Source organism: Penicillium concentricum, assembly GCF_028827145.1.
Source record: "Penicillium concentricum strain IBT 3081 chromosome Unknown utg000001l_segment0_segment0, whole genome shotgun sequence".
NCBI classification, from domain to species: domain Eukaryota; kingdom Fungi; phylum Ascomycota; class Eurotiomycetes; order Eurotiales; family Aspergillaceae; genus Penicillium; species Penicillium concentricum.
Window position 1 is genome coordinate 7,313,557 of NW_026622754.1, and position 17,750 is coordinate 7,331,306.

At 46.1% G+C, this 17,750-nt stretch overlaps 4 protein-coding genes across 4 annotated transcripts; 2 read left to right on the plus strand and 2 right to left on the minus strand.

Moving 5' to 3' along the window:
• Positions 1 to 1,080: 1,080 nt before the first annotated feature.
• N7517_002817 (autophagy protein 5) lies at positions 1,081 to 2,159 on the plus strand (the record flags this gene model as incomplete). Its single annotated transcript, XM_056720547.1, has 3 exons — positions 1,081 to 1,200; positions 1,251 to 1,680; positions 1,756 to 2,159. The coding sequence occupies 3 exons, from the start codon at positions 1,081 to 1,083 to the stop codon at positions 2,157 to 2,159; spliced, it is 954 nt and encodes a 317-aa protein (XP_056584682.1).
• A 348-nt stretch (positions 2,160 to 2,507) lies between these two features.
• Positions 2,508 to 6,403, minus strand: N7517_002818 (NACHT and Ankyrin domain protein; the record flags this gene model as incomplete). The annotated part of the gene is made up of 4 exons (XM_056720548.1): positions 2,508 to 4,839; positions 4,918 to 5,537; positions 5,618 to 5,942; positions 6,015 to 6,403. The coding sequence occupies 4 exons, from the start codon at positions 6,401 to 6,403 to the stop codon at positions 2,508 to 2,510; spliced, it is 3,666 nt and encodes a 1,221-aa protein (XP_056584683.1).
• Positions 6,404 to 7,511: 1,108 nt separating this feature from the next.
• On the minus strand, positions 7,512 to 10,143 carry N7517_002819 (SAM and PH domain-containing protein; the record flags this gene model as incomplete). The annotated part of the gene is made up of 3 exons (XM_056720549.1): positions 7,512 to 9,842; positions 9,910 to 10,083; positions 10,141 to 10,143. 3 exons carry the CDS (start codon positions 10,141 to 10,143, stop codon positions 7,512 to 7,514), a joined length of 2,508 nt encoding a protein of 835 aa, XP_056584684.1.
• Positions 10,144 to 15,172: 5,029 nt separating this feature from the next.
• N7517_002820 (fungal specific transcription factor domain-containing protein) lies at positions 15,173 to 16,831 on the plus strand (the record flags this gene model as incomplete). The annotated part of the gene is made up of 1 exon (XM_056720550.1): positions 15,173 to 16,831. The coding sequence occupies one exon, from the start codon at positions 15,173 to 15,175 to the stop codon at positions 16,829 to 16,831; it is 1,659 nt and encodes a 552-aa protein (XP_056584685.1).
• Between the last annotated feature and the right edge of the window lie 919 nt (positions 16,832 to 17,750).

Sequence of the window (17,750 nt, forward strand, 5' to 3'; positions counted from 1 at the left end):
ATAATATATATTTTTTTCAATCAAACCCTTGGCATGGCTTGGTGCCTCTTGTAAATCAATGTCAGCCCAGCGTGGAAGTGATGTGAGGCGTGTGCAGCATGGATTTTGCTTGTATTGGTCGCTTGGTCACTCTTTCGGCAGATTTAAGATATGCTCTCGTGACTAGGACTCAGTGCACCATTGACGCAGTCGCTGCATTGCGAGAACATCATGTCAAGAGGCCTTCGAGTTTGGGTGATACCAAGACCATAAAGCTCCAAATGTCCAAGACAGTTGCAAATCATGTTGGATGGAAAACCATTCGGCGAGGCAACACGATTGTTCTGTGCATATTCTGTCCAGCTTACGGATTGTAGATCGACGATTTCCACATGGGGGTTATTAATGTGACTTTCTCGATAGAAAATAAGATTGGAGTCATGTTGATCAAATAACATTTCTCCATGTGCCAGGGCTGGGTAAGAAATGTCAACAACGCATCACGATAGCGTTTGATGCGGCGTGATTGTGAAGGTTCTTGATGCGCAAAAAGACTTTGTATATGGTCTCACAAATGAAGAGATTCTAGGCAATCCAGAAAGTTCACAAAGTACTCGATGGTCAACTAATATTGGACTGGATATTGAGAGTCTGGAGGATCTCCGTCCCAGCTTACCGCTGCTTTAATTATCAAATAAGAAACCTAAGGCAGAAATATTGAAAATTATTGCCTGAGGCAGAAACACGTGACATCAACCTTTGGCGCTTCAAGTCACGCTATGTCAACACAGACCGCATCTATCTCCTTGGAACTCAAACGCTGGACTGAAAATTTTGAAAAGGTGGCTGGCTGTCTCTGGAATTTTGTGGATGTGCTGTTTCCCGGATCATGACCACATCTAAAGCGGGGCATTTCCAAACTGCGAGTCTTATCAGTTGAAGACATGCGAATATCAGCGCGTGTCTAGTAATTCGAAACAAGGTTTGTGAAGATCAACTGTATTTCTCTAGGTCCTAAATAGCTAGATGAGCTAACCATATCATAAAAAATCAGCAGAAAAACAAGCATTGTAGGAAAGAAACGACTCATCTCTCATCACGATGGAGAACCGAGTGTCTCTCGGCTCTATTCAGAAGGCTGTCTGGGACGGGCGCTTGCCACTGGAGATTGTTTTAGCTTCATCAGAAAGCCGAACCTTTGATAAGACTGATCCCTATCTTGTATGTCTGTCCTTCGCTTGATATTTACAGATGCTGATCCCAGTTGCTAGATCTCATATCCGCGCATCTCATATCTTCCCTCGTTGCTACCCAAGCTTCGAGCTTTCTTCTCAAATTTTCTGATAGAACCAAACTCCCAGTCCCATGATGGCTGGTTTGAGTTTGAGGGCGTGCCTCTGAAGTGGCACTACCCAGTCGGGCTGTTATTCGACCTCTATGCAGGAGCGGACCCCGCCTCGAAGACCGCTGCTAGAAGTAACGAGTCCCCCGACAGTGGGTCATCGCTGCCCTGGCGTCTCATAGTGCACTTCAGCGACTGGCCGGATGACCTTGTTCGGCTTGATGCTGATGGAATGGTCATGAATGACGCCTTCATAAACAGTGTGAAAGAGGCGGATTTCCTACGAAACGGTACAGCCAAAGGCATCATGAGTCTCTCAAAAGAAGACTCATCAGGACTTTGGAATGCCGTTCAAAAAGGTGAGTTAAACATTCTGTGTAGAATTCCCTCTACTGTATCAATGAGAAAGACTATTCTAACTCGAGGAAACACAGTCGATCTTCTTTCTTTTCAGCGCATATCACATATCCTTCTTCCTCAGCTATCACAGCCCTTCCGCAACGTCCCGATCCGAATTTTCCTACCACTCCCACTAGATGCCGGGTCCTCTTCTCTAAAAGTCGTACAATCGCCACTTCCTCCCTCAATAACGGCATCGAATATGCAGTCAAGTCAAATGCTAAGCTCGCGGAGCGGTTTTGCTACCCAGCCTCAAACGATCGGGACTGTTTTGCACACATTGCTACCAAATCTATTTCCCAGTCGGAGAAACCCTGTCCTTGCCAAGCCCGTATTACACGGTGCCGTGGTACCCATGTCTGCGCCCATTGAGGAGGTTGTGAGGAGCTCCGCTTATGGAGATGGGTGGGCATATCTAGTTGTTCGCATGATGGGATAAACCAACATGATCCATGTCAAATATTTGTCTGCTTTGACGACAGGTATAAGAGCTTTTACTTTCTCTGATCCACAATATCAATTCGTATGCATATAAGCTACTCAAACATGGCCATTTATTGAACTCCCAAAACGCGACAGAAGTCATGAACTTTTTGAATATTTGCTCAAGACCTGAAGATACCTTCTATGTGCGCACGATGAAGACAGAACAAGAAACAGAAAATAATTCAGTCAACGCTCAGCAGAGAAGGACGCTAGTGCTATTTATAAAGAGGAAGAGAGACCAGAAATAGGGACGACACGGGGGATCATGAAAGGAAGGCGGGAAGCAGAAATAAGGGGTACCTTAGCAAGAGGAAGAAATGATAGACGAAAGATCCATGGAAGTGGATGATGCTCTCGATCCCCAAATTGAGTAGTCTTCACTGATCAAACTCGATCCCCCGATTTCATCCATTTGAGAGTGTTCAGATTCGCTATCGACCGAGTCCACAGTTGTGGTTGGGCTATTGCGTTGATGCATCGCTGGCAGCGACTGTAGCTTGCCCGTAGTATCAGACCAATCGACACTAACTGAATTATTGCCAACTAGATCTATTGCAGTCTGGCCGTCTCCTTTGACATTGTCGTTTGTTGGTGTTTCTTCGGTGTCTTTGATTGAAAGATCCGCACCCGCATCTAGCAATATTTGGAAAATATTATGGCGGCCTCGTTCCGCAGCCAAGTGTAACGGCGTTCTACCGTCAGATGTTCTTGTATCAACCGAGGCGCCATTCTCGATAAGCAGTGATACTAGTGATTCACGTGGTATCTTGGCCATCACTGCTAAATGCAATGCCGTGACGGCCTCATAAGAAGCCGTCGGGGCATTGATATTGGCCCCGTAGGATAGGAGCAACGAAAGGAAGTCGGCAGTCTCTTTGAACGAGGGATCTGGTGAGTCGAATGCATTGATGACAAGATGATGCAGAGGTGTCAATCCACTGCGTGTTGTTGCATTGGCGCTAAAACGACATTCCAGTAGTGTTTCCACGATGTCAAGACAGTCTTGGTTGAGAGGAGGTGTGATGTGAAGAAGAGTTTCTCCCTTGGCAGTTTGGACATCGAGTCTCGCCCCTTGATCTACTAGGAAGATGAACTTTGTTTTGTTTCCAGACACGGCAGCACATTGTAATGGCGTGTAGCCCTGTGAGTTACATGCCTCCATGTTCGCACCTTGCGCGATTAGATATGCTGCAATAGAAGTCGTCGAGGGTTCTCGGGCTTGCATGTGAAGCAAGGAATCGCCTTCGCTATCCCATGCATTGATATCTGCGCCCCCAATTAACAGAAGATCAAATGCAACCCAGTTACCCTGCAATGCAGAAATGTGTAATGCAGTGACTCCATAGGAAGAAGGAATTTCTAGCTGAGCACCCCGCTCAAGAAACAGAGATATTGCTTCACAGTTGTCTGTTTTGCAGGCAACTTGAAGGGCAGTCATACCGTCTCTGTTTAGGACGTTCATATTAGCCCCTTTCTCCAGAAGAAAGGCAAGAATACGTGGTCGCCTCAACTCCACTGCTCGATGCAGCGCAGTGTTTCCAGTCACAGTGTTCTGAAGATCCATGTCAAATCGACTTTTGATCAAAAATGGAACAGTTGCTTCATCATGGGTCATCCCAATAGCTAGCTGGAGAGCTGTTTCTCCTCGCTGGTCCGCTTTCCTGGACTTTACTCGTCGATGAAGCAAAAACCTGATCAGTTTGCGGTGCCCTTGTTCCGCAGCCATGTGCAAAACAGTTTGGCCGTTTTTGCAGGTAGCATTGATGTTGGCTTTGGAGTTGAGAAGTAGTTCAACCATCTCCTCATTGCCTCGGTATACAGCACAATGCAGAGGGGTAATTCCAAGTTCATTATCACAGTCATCGAGATCGGCACCTTGATCAATCAAGCGTTTCGCTTTTTCAATGATGCCGAAGTAAGCAAGCACATGCAGAGAAGTCCAGTCAGGAAAGTATTTTCCGAAACCCAACTGCTTCGGCATTTTGAGTTCGACGGTGCAAGACTTTGTAATGGGGGGTCGTCTCCAGCAAAGTTTGTTTATGAATGCTCGAATGAGAACTTGCGTTGCTTGCTCATCTTCGCCGACTTCGCTAGCATGGTGCCCCCAATAAGTTGTAGCATAATCAAGCAGCCCGCCTCGGGGGTTGCGAGGAGTTCCTCCTTGGTTGACATAGCAATCATCAATCACTTCATCTGGAGTTATTATCGTGAGACAAACGTCTGCAATGTTCACCTTCGCAGTTGGGAAAAAGACCCGAGCTGCGGGTCCACTGAGATACTCTTTAGCCGTCTTGTGAACCAAATGAACGGTCCCACCCATCGCATCGATAGTCAATAAACCGGCAGTTTCATCAAGCATGGTATGTTCAGAAGAGGAGGTCTCTTTTATAGCGCTGTTTCCTTGTAGCTCAAAGCCTGCTGCAAACTCTAATTCCGAGACAGTCAAAGGCCTCTGAGCATACAGCGTCCAGTAAAGGCAACGGCTGGCAAAAGGGTTCTGACTAACAATTCGTGTCATAGACTCGCCGTATGCATCGTTCAAACTCTCAGGTAGTTGAGAAAGGGACCTCTGTAGCAAGCTCCCATCATTGCATCGGGATAACATATCCATGTGTAATCGGGCCAATAAAAACCTAAATTGAATAGTAAAGTGTTAGCAGGGGAATTGGACCCTCGAAAATCAATGCCCCCCATGGGAAGGCGTGACTTACAAGCCATGTGACTTCAGGGCAACTTGACGAATAACAGCAAACTTCAACTCGGGGGGATATTGCTTCACCAGAGCGCACAATCTTCCATCCTGCTCAATTCGGGAGCACGCGTATGTCTCAAGGTCCGCATGAGTGGCCAAAACGGATATATGCTCGTCCTTGGATGCATACTTTGCTTCTCGTGTGGTGACAAGGAGCTGTGCGTGATCTGGTAGTTTTTGAAGGCGATTCAAGATTCGCTCCCTCTCCACATGCATGTCGATTCCATCAATGACGAACATAACTCGTAAAAATCTGTTGACCTCGGCACGAATCGCATCTTGATATGCCTTTGCTGATACTTTTCCCTCGGCGAAAGATTTGGACTTATACAAGCAAGCAGTAGCGTGAGAAGGCGTCCGCTTCCGATATACCAGTTGTGCAAGTATTTTATCAAGAAATCCCACGGAGCTTGAGTCGTCGTCAGTCTCATCATGACCGAAAATAAAAACTATTGCCACATCTGCAGACGTGAATGTATTCTGCAGGCTGTCGATAATGGTGGATCTAAACGCTGCGTTAGAATTGACATTGTTTCGCTTTCCAGTTGACTCACGCGAGAAAGGTCTTTCCAGCGCCGGCTATTAATTTCATTAGTCTCGGTTTTAGCATTTAGTTGAATACAGCTCTAGATTTTAAGGGGATGAATACCTGGTCCAACGCAGTATAGCGTTCTGCTGCGGCCAAAAAGCCACTGTGTATACGTATCATTGTCAAATATCCATTCACACGTTCCGTCGTGCCGTCTATTGCATAGGTCTGCTAGCCTCATAAAGCCCTGGGTGGTCACACGGCTCGTAATTTTGTGGTAGTCATCGGCGTTTGATGTACTAGCTGTTATTGAATCTGAAAACCCGAGTTTAGCCAGAGAACCAACCTGAGGGACATTTTCATTTCGACCAACCGGGGTCCATCTCATAGAACTTTCTGAGTACACTTCGGAGTTTTGCTTCGACTCGGGACCTTTCTCTTTGTAAAAAGTAAACCTCAATTTAGTCTCAATTCATATCCCATTGCAGTACATGAACCGCTCAGGCCAATGGGTAGGTAACACATACCGAGACTCGGGTTGCATTGCCAAGATCATCATAGCCTTGAAATGCTCCAACCTAGGAATGAACCTAATCTCCAACAAGCGTTTTCTCAAAGAGCGAGTGCTGATACCTCCCGGCTGGAAGTACATTTCGATTGACCCAACCGTCGACTCAAAACAACGGATGACTTCATCGAGGGTATGCAGTCGTGACGGATCCACGACCCATTTCTCTTCCGTCCAGCTCAGTTGATCTTGAAGTTGACACAGTACATCAAGCAGCTCACACAAAATCAATGTAGCTCGCTGTGTGCTTTCTTGGGATTCTTTATTTCCACCTATGCAGCGCATGACTGTCCGGATAGACTGAGAAACTCGGGCAAGACGACCCCGAATCACTGGGCGATCGATCATATTGGACATGAACTAGACAGTATATCCATATATCAAAGCATGGATAAAACCGAAGCAGTCATGTTCGAAGTGAGAGTCAAACGGTATAAAAAGAGCGTAGGGTAGGTAATCAGTTCGAGGCACGCGGTGTGCGTTTTAGAAACCCACTGAGAAAAATCAGGGCAAGCTGATCGGCTGGTTATCCTATAGCATTGAACCACTTTTCATGGAGTTAGAGCGCACTGTTAGATTTGGAGGGGGCCCCTGCATGATCTTCAATGAACTAAACTGTGCAAAGAGAAATTATGACCACAGCCAAACGTCTTCTGTACTCTGTAGCGCCGCCACTCACTGCTGGCGCTACATGAAACATACTTCAGCACCGGTACTCCATATCTCTAGCAATTGTAGCCTATGAGGATCATGCTCATTAGGGACCTCGGGGGTGCTCAAGGCTGATGTAAGCAAGATCCAACCCTAGGCAGGCCCGTTGGAGGCTGACCTTGGCAAATGACTGGGTTTAGCCCCTGCATTGCGAGTCTTGTCCACTCATAATGGTCAGTTAACCGCTAGAGGCTGTGATATCTGTCTCCCCATGCATATCATCACACTGGCCGCCACAAACGTAGATATTGCAAGAGAGGCCAAGTTCGTGAAAAAAAGGTTATTCTTTGCTGGCAGAGGGAGAGATGCCAGCATTTCAAACTTTACTATCGGTGCTATTTTGGACTTGAGACTACATTAAAATTAACATATAGATATACGTAACCTGACGAAGTGCTTAAAATATATTTATCATTCTCAATAAACTCTCCTGAGGTGACGAATTTAGCGCGAGCCTTCCAACGTCAGCTGGGTATTTCTCTCTTTCTAACTACTAGTAGACAAAGAAGTAGATGACAAAAAAGAAATAAAATGAAAGTAAAAGCGTAACAAAACCAAGGAAATTCGTGGCAATACATCGTTAGATTATTCAAAAATCATCCAGTTTCCGAGGTGAGATGATGCGGGAAGAGTATTCTGTTTACTCCTGGTCATCCAAACATGAAAATCACAAAGACAAAGACAAAAAGATAATAGATAACAGGAGAGAAAATTGTTCGTAAGATGCGTCAACAAAAAAAACATATCATATCATATTGGCCCCATTGAAGGTGAGCTCAGCACCACTGTCTCGACCACGCTTGAGAGCTTTGGCCAGCATAAGCTCTCGCATCCAATCAATACGCTCGTCGCGGGTATTGACAGCAAAGTGGTGTGACTTGCCACTGTTTAAAAACATGGTCTTGCGATCGACAAAACCGCTGCCATTGGGCGTGGGAACTAGAGAGAAGGCAAAGGCCGACACATCCTGTGAGTTATCATTGCGCTTGAGGACAGCTTTTTTGAATGCTGCTGTCAACTTGGACTTCGAGGCATTTGAAGAACAGGCAACTGCGAAGTCGTCGACATCGATATGCTCCAGAGCCTTTGAATCTCGATGAGCAGACGCAAGGTCCTCATGCATGGAGAGTTGTGTACCCTTCAGCGTGAAATGACGATTGTCCCAGTCATGGCGCAGCAATTTGGTAGTTTTGCGCTTCTTCATCCACCCACTGTGAGTAACGTCATCCTGTCCACGTCTGGTTGAAGGGAACAAGGTGTTATTGCGGAATTGAGGTGCACGGGGTGTTCTTTGTAAATCGTCCGGGGTTTCAATTGGACTCATGGCATATTCCTCTTTGAGCGGAATCAGTGTGGTGACACCTTGAATAGAAGGGCATCGCCGATGGCTTTCTACCATAGTTGAGGATGGCCGAGCAATTGGCTCCTCGGTTACGAATCTGCTGTTGCCGAAGCGCATATTTGGGGGTACTGACTGCGAGTCCTCTCGTGATACGGGTCCAATTGGAACTGCAGTAATTGGGACATCCACGTCTGAAAGTGGGGTTTCCGACCGATAGTAAGGATCGACTCGGTAGTAGTCTGCTGGAGAGGGTGCTACCTCACGGGCGATGGACTGTTGTCCGCCAGGTACAGCGGTCCGGTCGTTGAATTGATTCCTTCTTGACAGGATAGAAGGAGTGACAGTACGTATGGCCGACGTATTTTCAGTAGTAAAGACAGACTCAGTAAACACAGACCCGTCACTGGAATCGTGCATGCTGGGAATTCTGAGCCTGGGCAGGTGCCGAAGATGTTCAGAAAGTGTGGGTGTAATTTTTGCTGAATCACAAGACTCTGGTTCGGAGAACGAGGCAAATTCTCTCGGGGGAGTTGCAGGCTGATTGTCTGTCTGCAATCGGTCGAGGCTCTGGAAGTTCAGGAAGTTTCTGACATTCTCCTGGGGATCCCTAGGTTTTACCTCTCTCAGCTTTTCTTGGGAAAGCTGGAAGGCAGAGAGCTTACCGGGCCCCATTATATCAGAGGATGCGGTGAGCGATGGGGTAAGCTCGGACTTGGGAGACCTGAGTAGGTTTGGGGCTGTATTCGGGTTTCCAGGGTCTCCCGCGACAATACGGCGAGAGCCGAAATGCTCGAATGGCAGATCATCAGCGAGCCGAGCAAGCATATCTTGTTGCTTCTGCCACTTGTGACAATCTTCTCCCTTTTTGCACTTGTGCGGTCTAGGCAGAACCTGCTCGATGGCAACAATGGAGACAGAATCATCAGGAACGAGGTCAGTTCTCTTGTAGACATCATTATCATAGTTTTGGGGGCGAGACCAATGCTTCAAATTATTTGGCTCTTCATCGGTAGGGTAGCAGGATCTCAGGGTGTTGCCTGACATCACTGATGTATTTTGAGTAGACGCGACATCGCTCGTGATACTCGAATTGCGCGAGCGCAAAGAAGTAGTGTATGTATGCGAAGAAGCAGTGTCTGTGCGTGAAGATGTGTCCGTGTCAGAGAACACGCTGCTACCTCTAAGGTTCTTGATGTAACCCATCACTTTGCGTCGCTTTCCAAAAGACGCGATCTCGAGCTCCTTGAGGTCTTCGTTTTGAAGTTCCAGCAAAATAGAGCCGGAGATGTCATTGGCCAAAAATGTATTCACGATGTCATCTTCCAAACCAAGGCCTTGCATCCATTCCACAACCTCTAAAGGTGTCCAATCTTGAGGCATAGTCATTTGACTAGATTGTACAGCCTGCCTAGCAAAGGGTGTGGGTTGGAAATGCTGGGGCTCGGGGGTTGGATTCGAGCGATTCGGAACGGGTGTATCCCTTCGGAAAGGGTCGAACTTCGAGGCTCTGTGATGATAAGGACCCGTGGTAGCAATGGGCGTTTGTTCGACCATTGGATTCATGTCTATGACCGAGTTCTGGTCAGAGTCTGTAGATGACCAGAACAAATGAGGACCGCTCGGGCCTCGGATATCATTTTCATCGATGTGAAAATCAAATGCTGTCAGTCCAGTCGAGTCGGGGGTTGCAACATTGTCTGGGGTCGAGGCTGTGGATATGCTTCCAGTTCCAAACTAAAGGAAGAACGGATTAGTATTGATGTTCACGGCATATTTCAAGGCTTGGATGAATTTTACTCACAGAAGCCACACTTCTCATGGGTGAGTTATCTGAGTAGCCACGGTATCCATCCTCCTCAAAGATCTCTGTCACCTCCGAATATGGCCGATAGATTGCGGTCTTAGGCGGGAAAAGTGGTAAGGATTCCTCTTTCCGGTTCACTATGTACCTCATGTCATATGCATATTGGGCCTCCTATGCTCGGTATTAGATATTTGAGGGGTTCAATAGGAAGATCCAACAACAACTAACCATACTGTCATACCAAAGGCCAGTCTAGCTGGAGTATCGGCACTAGAGTTGGAAGTGAAAAAACCAACAGTGGGATAACCAACCCAAAGGACTTGGTCAGACTAGGCGGCTTATGTTGGTATATGTGGGGCCAAGTATTTAACACGCTAGGATAAAATAATAATGGGTAACAAGGTCAAAGATGAGTAAATTGGGTGTTGGGTGAGTTTATGTACCATGTTATCATCTGGGAGTTGTTACCCGTTCGTCTGTGGGCTACCAGTAAGAATGCCCAGCATCAAGGGTTTCGGATGATTTCAAAAATCAAGCCAATGAGAGTTGTAGCTCAGACAGCGACTGGGGACATGGCTCAGCGGTAAGCACCGCGAGGCGCCCATGATGCATCTAGGTGGCCGACAAGCTAACCTGGAACACTAGCTTAGGAAATAGTGGCCGAAGACCGGGAATTCATGCGGTAAGTCTAGTTTTTTCCTACGCTCGTTGGGCAAGTAATCCAGTCTGCATTGAACCTGCATGAGGGGTTGGGGAAAGCGGGTGATAGCGGTCTGTGAGAGGCTGCTCCATCACAGCGCTACTGCTGTGATGATATTCTTGGCTAAACTTTTACGGGCTGGGAATCTCCTAAAGTGTTTCCCGGCGCGTAGCAGGGTTTGGAATTCAATTCTATAAAACGGTGGCATTTCCTCAACATTTCAGGGGGCCTGGGGCCAAAATCAAGTCAATAGCCAAAGGGTTGTTACTATGCCCATTTCTTTCTATTTTTATTTGGAGACAAAGCATCTTATCAAATCGATAGAAAACATCTGATGGCCCTGAATATATTATTCCTAAATTGGTTTTTTTGGAACATTTAACTGGCATTTTTGCCCAATCAGGGATATAGCTTGGGACCTTTTTTTAGAGGAAACCGTCACACTGCTCGCAGTCACACAATCACCCGCAAGTACCCATCCGCCCCATCCGCCTCATCACACTACAGATCCGTTATTTTTTCGGACTGTTTCCCCGAAGCGATTGGTTAGAATTTTTCACAATACAGGTTACCAATAGATTTCTTAATCTTTAATCCAAGGGTTTTTTTTAATAGCATTAATTTCTCTCTCACCGATGTAAAAGAAAAAAATTGAAAGCCAAAGCTTGGCTAGGTGTATTTTGTATACTCCGTATCAAAATTAACATTACCTATTGTTGAACTTGAGCTCCGTACGACAGACAAGATATTTCGGGTATAGCGCATCTTGTTCCATGCGAATTTATAGTGTTTGTAGAAGATTCGCTTCATAGGTGACTGTGTAGAGTACAATATCCCTCAGGGCCGATCAGTGTGGCAATCAATATTGAGCCGACTCCCACTGGCCTTGCATGAGAACAAAGTACCATATCAATTTCCAAGCTCACTTCATGTGAGAGTCCCACTAAAGACATTGAATCACACCGCGTACTCATGCATATCAGGGTTTTCGCATACGCAGTACTCCGTATTGAGGCCAGTTGCATCCCGCTATAAATCACTTCTCGCCCAAGCTTATAAGTTCTAAGAGTATTTCCCAGGTGTAGTGCTGTAAGACCCTGATACAAACAGACATGATATTCATTTGATCCAGCGACGCGGTAAATCTTTAACAAATAAGTGCTTTCGATTTCTGATCTGCGACAGTAATGCAATGACTACGGAGTACTTCAGTGGGAATGACCAATTGTGTCTGAAAATCTCCTTACTCCTTACTCCGCAGAGGGGGGTTTGTGGCGTTGGTGAGAAATGTAATCGATCAATCTAAAATATGTCTTCCTTCTACTCCGTAGCATTGACCGCACTTTGATATTCCTTCCTCGTGTCCCAAAGTTCCACTTCTCGGGGGACAATGCGGTTGGAATGGAAACCAGAGTGCAGAAAAGTCTCGGTAACAATCCATACTAGGTGATGTGTAATACGGGTATGCACTTCGCTCCAGCCACGAGCACTCCATGGTCCCTAATGCTTGTCTCCGATCTACATTATTAGAACCCTTTACCCGGTAGATTTATTTTTTGCTGTAAATGCTTTTATCTTATTATCTGAACAATATATACAGAGTAAGGCTCATATAATTCATCCTATTTCGTTTCAATCACGGGGTATATCATTCAATGTTATCTTCAATCATTGACTTCTCCTCGTGGAAATTGACATCACATCCTCGTTCCCATCGTACACGTGCCTGTGGAACAGGTCATTTCTGACCATGTGACCACTTTTGGTCCGTGTCATGTCAATGCCCCTCCAGGACTGGTCCGTACCTTGCGTGGGTAGCCATAAAACTTATCTTGGCAACGGTCCATACATGTATGTTACTTTTGGGTGTTCAGAATATTATGTCTTGTTTACTATCATCACTCTGGGAAAACACAATGTTCTCTTGCTCCTTTGAATACCCCAAATCAAGATTTCTTAGTAGACTCAGAAGGCTATTCACATGGAATTTGATATTAGTCTTGTATATACGGGGTACATGCAACAATAATGTAAGCATGTACAACATGTATCAAAATGCGGGATGTAAGCAATGATGACCTAGTCAATCAGCAAGTTGTCTATGTTTCTAAGGTTCCTTTTCCAATATCCCCTGGGATTATATGACTGAGCTGCCGGGTACCTGCAGACATGATACATACCGATAGTATTGATCCCAGGTAGCTAAAAGGTGACACATGGTCGCAATCAAAACGGTAATCCAATTTTGGCTGCGGTGCCAATATGCCAGCCTCGGCCAAAGAGGACTGATTGAAACAATATCGTCATAAATAGACCTCATTTTATGAGCCGTATTTGATCAATTATCGCGCAATTCGAGGCTCATCTTTTCCCTATTATTACTACATGAGTCTAAATTAAGCCCACAAACAATTATGGTTAATCTAATTCATTCCAAATTTAGAAGAGCAAATTTGGTGGGAACCAAGTACGGAGTAGATCCTTTCTAATTCGGAAGTCTCATACGGAGTACATGCATCGTAGTGAGGTAGTATCCGGATCAATGAGGACTTTGAAGGATTCAAACTGCATATTGTCCTGATGACCCCGCTCAAATTGATGCTAATTATGGGACAATTAGTCTACAGACCCCCCTAATAATGCCTCATCTAATTATTTATAGAACTTTGGGGGGATTTCTGCTCATCTGATCTATCAGAAATAGGATATCATATGCTGTCTCATTTTCAAGAATAGTATAATTAGTCTTAATTATGGCGCTTAAGTGTTGCTAATTAAGGACTCTTTGCCAGATGTACCCTTATCACAGTCCGAGCGTTAGCCTTGGCGCACTAGCCTGCCCGGCCCGGCCCCACGGTTGGCTATGAGTCCACCGTTCTGCACGACACCGATGACACTAAAATTTAGTCGGTCTTAGGGCTTACAGTCAATTAGCCAATGAGGAACAAAAGATAGAAGCTTGGCATGCAAGAGCTGCTTCTTCATCACAGTCTAAATCTGCACGGTTTTCACCAACCATTTACTTTTCGACCAATACCATCCAATCTTGTCCGAGTATTCCCACCAATTCGGGGTTTAGTGTGAAAATTGCCTGACTCGCAAAGATGGGCTGGTTACCTATCATTCTGGCGGTATCGATTTTTTCTTGTTAATTCCAACAAACCAACAACCCCGCTTTCTCACAAGCAAAGAGATAATCTAACCCGAGGGTACTATTTTCGGATGTTGGTTAATTATGATATGCCCTATCAACATTTGTACGTTGTAGAATTGGGATCATCTTTTGATTTTTATTAGCCAAATATAGAAGTTTGACTGGCTGAAAGCCTCGACGTCAAAAAAGCAAAAAAAAGGAAGTCAGTTCTCGGTGAAGGGCCTATCAGCGTCCGAATACACCATGCCCAGAGTTGCACTAAGTGGTAAGTGAGGTGCTTGAGAGTTGGTGATTTACCCCGAAAGAGTTGGGCACTAGCAGGGATAATTCGCAGGTCCACTGTAACTCTCGTGCATCATGGGGGCCCTGGTCGTCCTACCAGAGATCACTATCTGCTAGCTGCAGACGCCGCTCGAGAGGATCGGCCCTGGATACCTGTCGTCTGTCAATTTTCGTGCTTACACCCCTGTCGTGTCCCAAATTTAGTCTGAGGACCCAGCCAACAACCCGTGCCTCGAAACTGATTTGCTGCTGGGGTTGTATTCCCCACCCGATGTTCGCATATTCTTCCGGCTCGAACTAGGCTCCTCTACCGCTTCCAACAAAATTAGAAGCATGCATGCCAGGGCGGCTGATCGTAGCTCAGACTTATAACTCGCCGTATCCGAGATCTCGAGATAAAAGATATCCTTTAAACCCGTCTCGAATCAGTTTGTTTTCCAGCCTTCGTTTCCATCTTCCATTATATTCTACCCTTAATAGAGTGTATAAGCTGCCGGTTCAGCTTTTGCCATTGCACCGTTTGTTTAGTTGCGAACAAGGTGGCTGGTCCTCCTCATCAACTATATTATTCTTTCGTCGGCCGTGCCGCACACCCCGCCTCCAATTATTTCAATCGCTTTGGTTATTGACTGACCATTTCTTGTCATCAATACTGGATATTGAGGATAATATTGCGAAAAATGCCTAATTCAAAGACTTCACGTGTCGCTTTGACAAACACAAACTCTCCTTCTGCGGATATGTCTCTCAATGGGCAACTGGACAAGTCGGGACGATTGCACAAAAGATCTCGCTCTGGTATGAACATCTACGCTTGATGATCGGCTGTTTTTGGGTTATTAACAATCTATATAGGTTGCTTCACCTGTCGCCTACGAAGAAAAAAATGTGACGAAGGCCACCCCGCTTGCAAAGCCTGTGCGAACCTCTGCATCAAATGTGAATATAAACGACCTGTGTGGTGGAGCAATGCAGAGCAAAGAAGACAACAAAAGGAACGGATTAAGATCAAAATCAAGCAGACCAAGTCATTGGAACGAAGTGGATCTCTTCATGGTGCGTCGACTCAACTATTGGTTGGTTCAGTATTTACCGATCAAATTCTGATATCTTCCTCAGAGCATATGAACCGTGCCCTCTCGTCGCCGAGTTCTGGAGATGACTTTAGCCGCCCTATCTATACTGAAAGATATGATTCTAATTTCGCGGCGCACTTTTCAACCCCTGGGTTTGTACCGATATCTTATTCTCAGCATTATCCTTATGAGGTTGATGTCAAGACTGAACGCCAAACATTTGTGAACGATGTGCCTCTGCGACATGACTCTTCAGTCTCAACCTTCAATGCGATGGGCCCACCACAACTTCACGCCACACTTCCCACTTTCCCGTCAGATGAATGGTTTCAAGACGAATATTTTGACTCTTCTCGTCAATTTTCCCAGGCAAATACAGTACTGGGTGGTCCTGGTGTTGGACAATCTCAGGCCTCCCTGCAAGCCAATATCCCCGTCAATGACTATGACCGGCCACTTCTGGATCATTTCGTGGACAATGTCTTGCGTATGATTTTCCCAATCCTGGAAGTTCATCAGCGTGGTTCTGCCCGGGCTCGGTCTGTTCTTCAGTCCTTGGAAACAAACAAGTCATACTTCCATTGCTGTCTTAGTGTCGCTGCGATCCACCTCAAAACGACAAGTCGATTGAATGGTGAACAGATCGACCACGATATTATGCGTCATCGCTATGAAGCTATTTCCGAATTGTGCAAAGCACTGAATAAGGACGCTGACCATGAACACATTCTGGATGCCACTCTTGCCATGATCTTCTTTCATTGCTCGGTTGGAGCGCCCGATGATTACCTCCCTGATATCCCCTGGAACGACCATTTCCAAGCTGCGTCAAACCTGGTCAGCAAACTGGATTTAACCAACCAATTGATTCCATGTGGCCCGATGCACACAGTGCCCCCCTTCAGCATGTCTTTAACTTCCTGGATTGACATTCTGGGTGCCACAATGCTTGGAAAAACACCCCAGTTTGCTCACTCTTATCGTGCTAAACACCTGAGTGGAACATCTTCTGGTCTCCGGGAACTCATGGGATGCGATGACCGTATCATGTACCTCATCTCTGAGGTTGCCTGTCTAGAATCACTCAAAATGGAGGGCCGCGTTGACTCCATCGCTGTTTGCACACACGTGGCCGCTTTGGGCAGTCAGCTGGAATATACCGAAGATGCGGATACAACTCTAATGAGCCCGTACTCACCGGGCACCGGAGCAATTCGTCCCGATGCATTGACAAAAACGATGACTGCCATCTTCCGCATTGCCGCCCGTATCTACCTTTGCAGCCTCATCCCTGGAGCCGATCGCAATCAGACCAGCACAATTAATCTTGTCAATGCACTGACAGATGCTATGTCTTATGTTCCATCGGGACCTTTTGGCTTTGATCGCTCTCTTGTATGGCCACTTCTCATCGCTGGTGCCTTCTCTACTCCTTCCAGCCCATTCCGTCAGGTCTTGGATGATCGAGTGACTGCCTTGGGAGATCTTGCTGACTTGGGAAGTATTGGTCGCATGTACCAATTGTTGAACGAGTACTGGCGGTTATCTGATGATCCTGTCAGTCCATCCTTCCCTTCGGGGGAAACGAGCTCGAGGCAGGATACCAACCCTCGGAGACGAGGCAGGATGCTGGCCAGTCTGTTCCTCTTTCGCCACCTGGAATGCGAGAAATCAAGAGGCAGCAGGTTCACTGGCGAGATGTCATGAACCGAAACGGCTGGCGCTATCTTCTGATTTAAACATGCCGCAAGAGCTAGTCACAACCTCTATGGCACGGAGTCAAAGCGTTAAAGTCATTCAGTGATACCCCCTGAGCTCTATCATATATCTTAGATGAGAATGATCGGGATTGCATTTATGCTACATAGTTGGACAAAGCATCGGTGTTTTTGATGTTGTTTTTGGGCGTGTGGACTTTGCAATTTATTATATATCCCCCGGCTCTCTTTTGCATTTTTGTGACTTCCCCTTCGGTTCAAGCTGGGCTGAATTGAATATACCTTTTTCATGAACTTTGATCCTCTCGGCTTCAATTCCTATCCGTTTCGAACGGTGTTAGAGCTCGACTAGCTTCCAATCATTCCTTTCAACCTTCTCACTTTAAAACAAGATAATTGTGGATAGACTTTTTCCGTCAGAAGTTGTAGCTCTTCCTTGAGAATATTCATCTTGCGTAGACACATGCATTCTCTTGATATGTAACGTTGGCTCTCTCTTTCTTGGTTGGGGCGAGGATGTGCCTTTGTGCTTCATCATTCCCTCTGGGGGCGCAGAGATTAAATAGTACATGCACTCTTCATCCAAACCCGTGCCAGAAGACCAAAATAAACATTGTCCAAGGGTAACCGCCGGACTCCAACAGACAGCATGGTCGATCCAACCGCTCCTGCATTCCCAGTATGGCCCTGTTTCATGATATGAGAGGCGCTCGCTGTTAGTTTTAGCTTCGACCGGCAGAGGAGCCTTAGAATAAGGTCAGCTGGCGGTAAATAATCAAAAATAGCTTCCTGCCGTTAATTCACGGCCTTAGAAATTTCGAAATCGATGCTTCCCTGTTACTCACTATTCTATCTGAGCGAAATTTATATCATGAAACAAGGCCCATGTCCTGCAGCAATCTATTGTG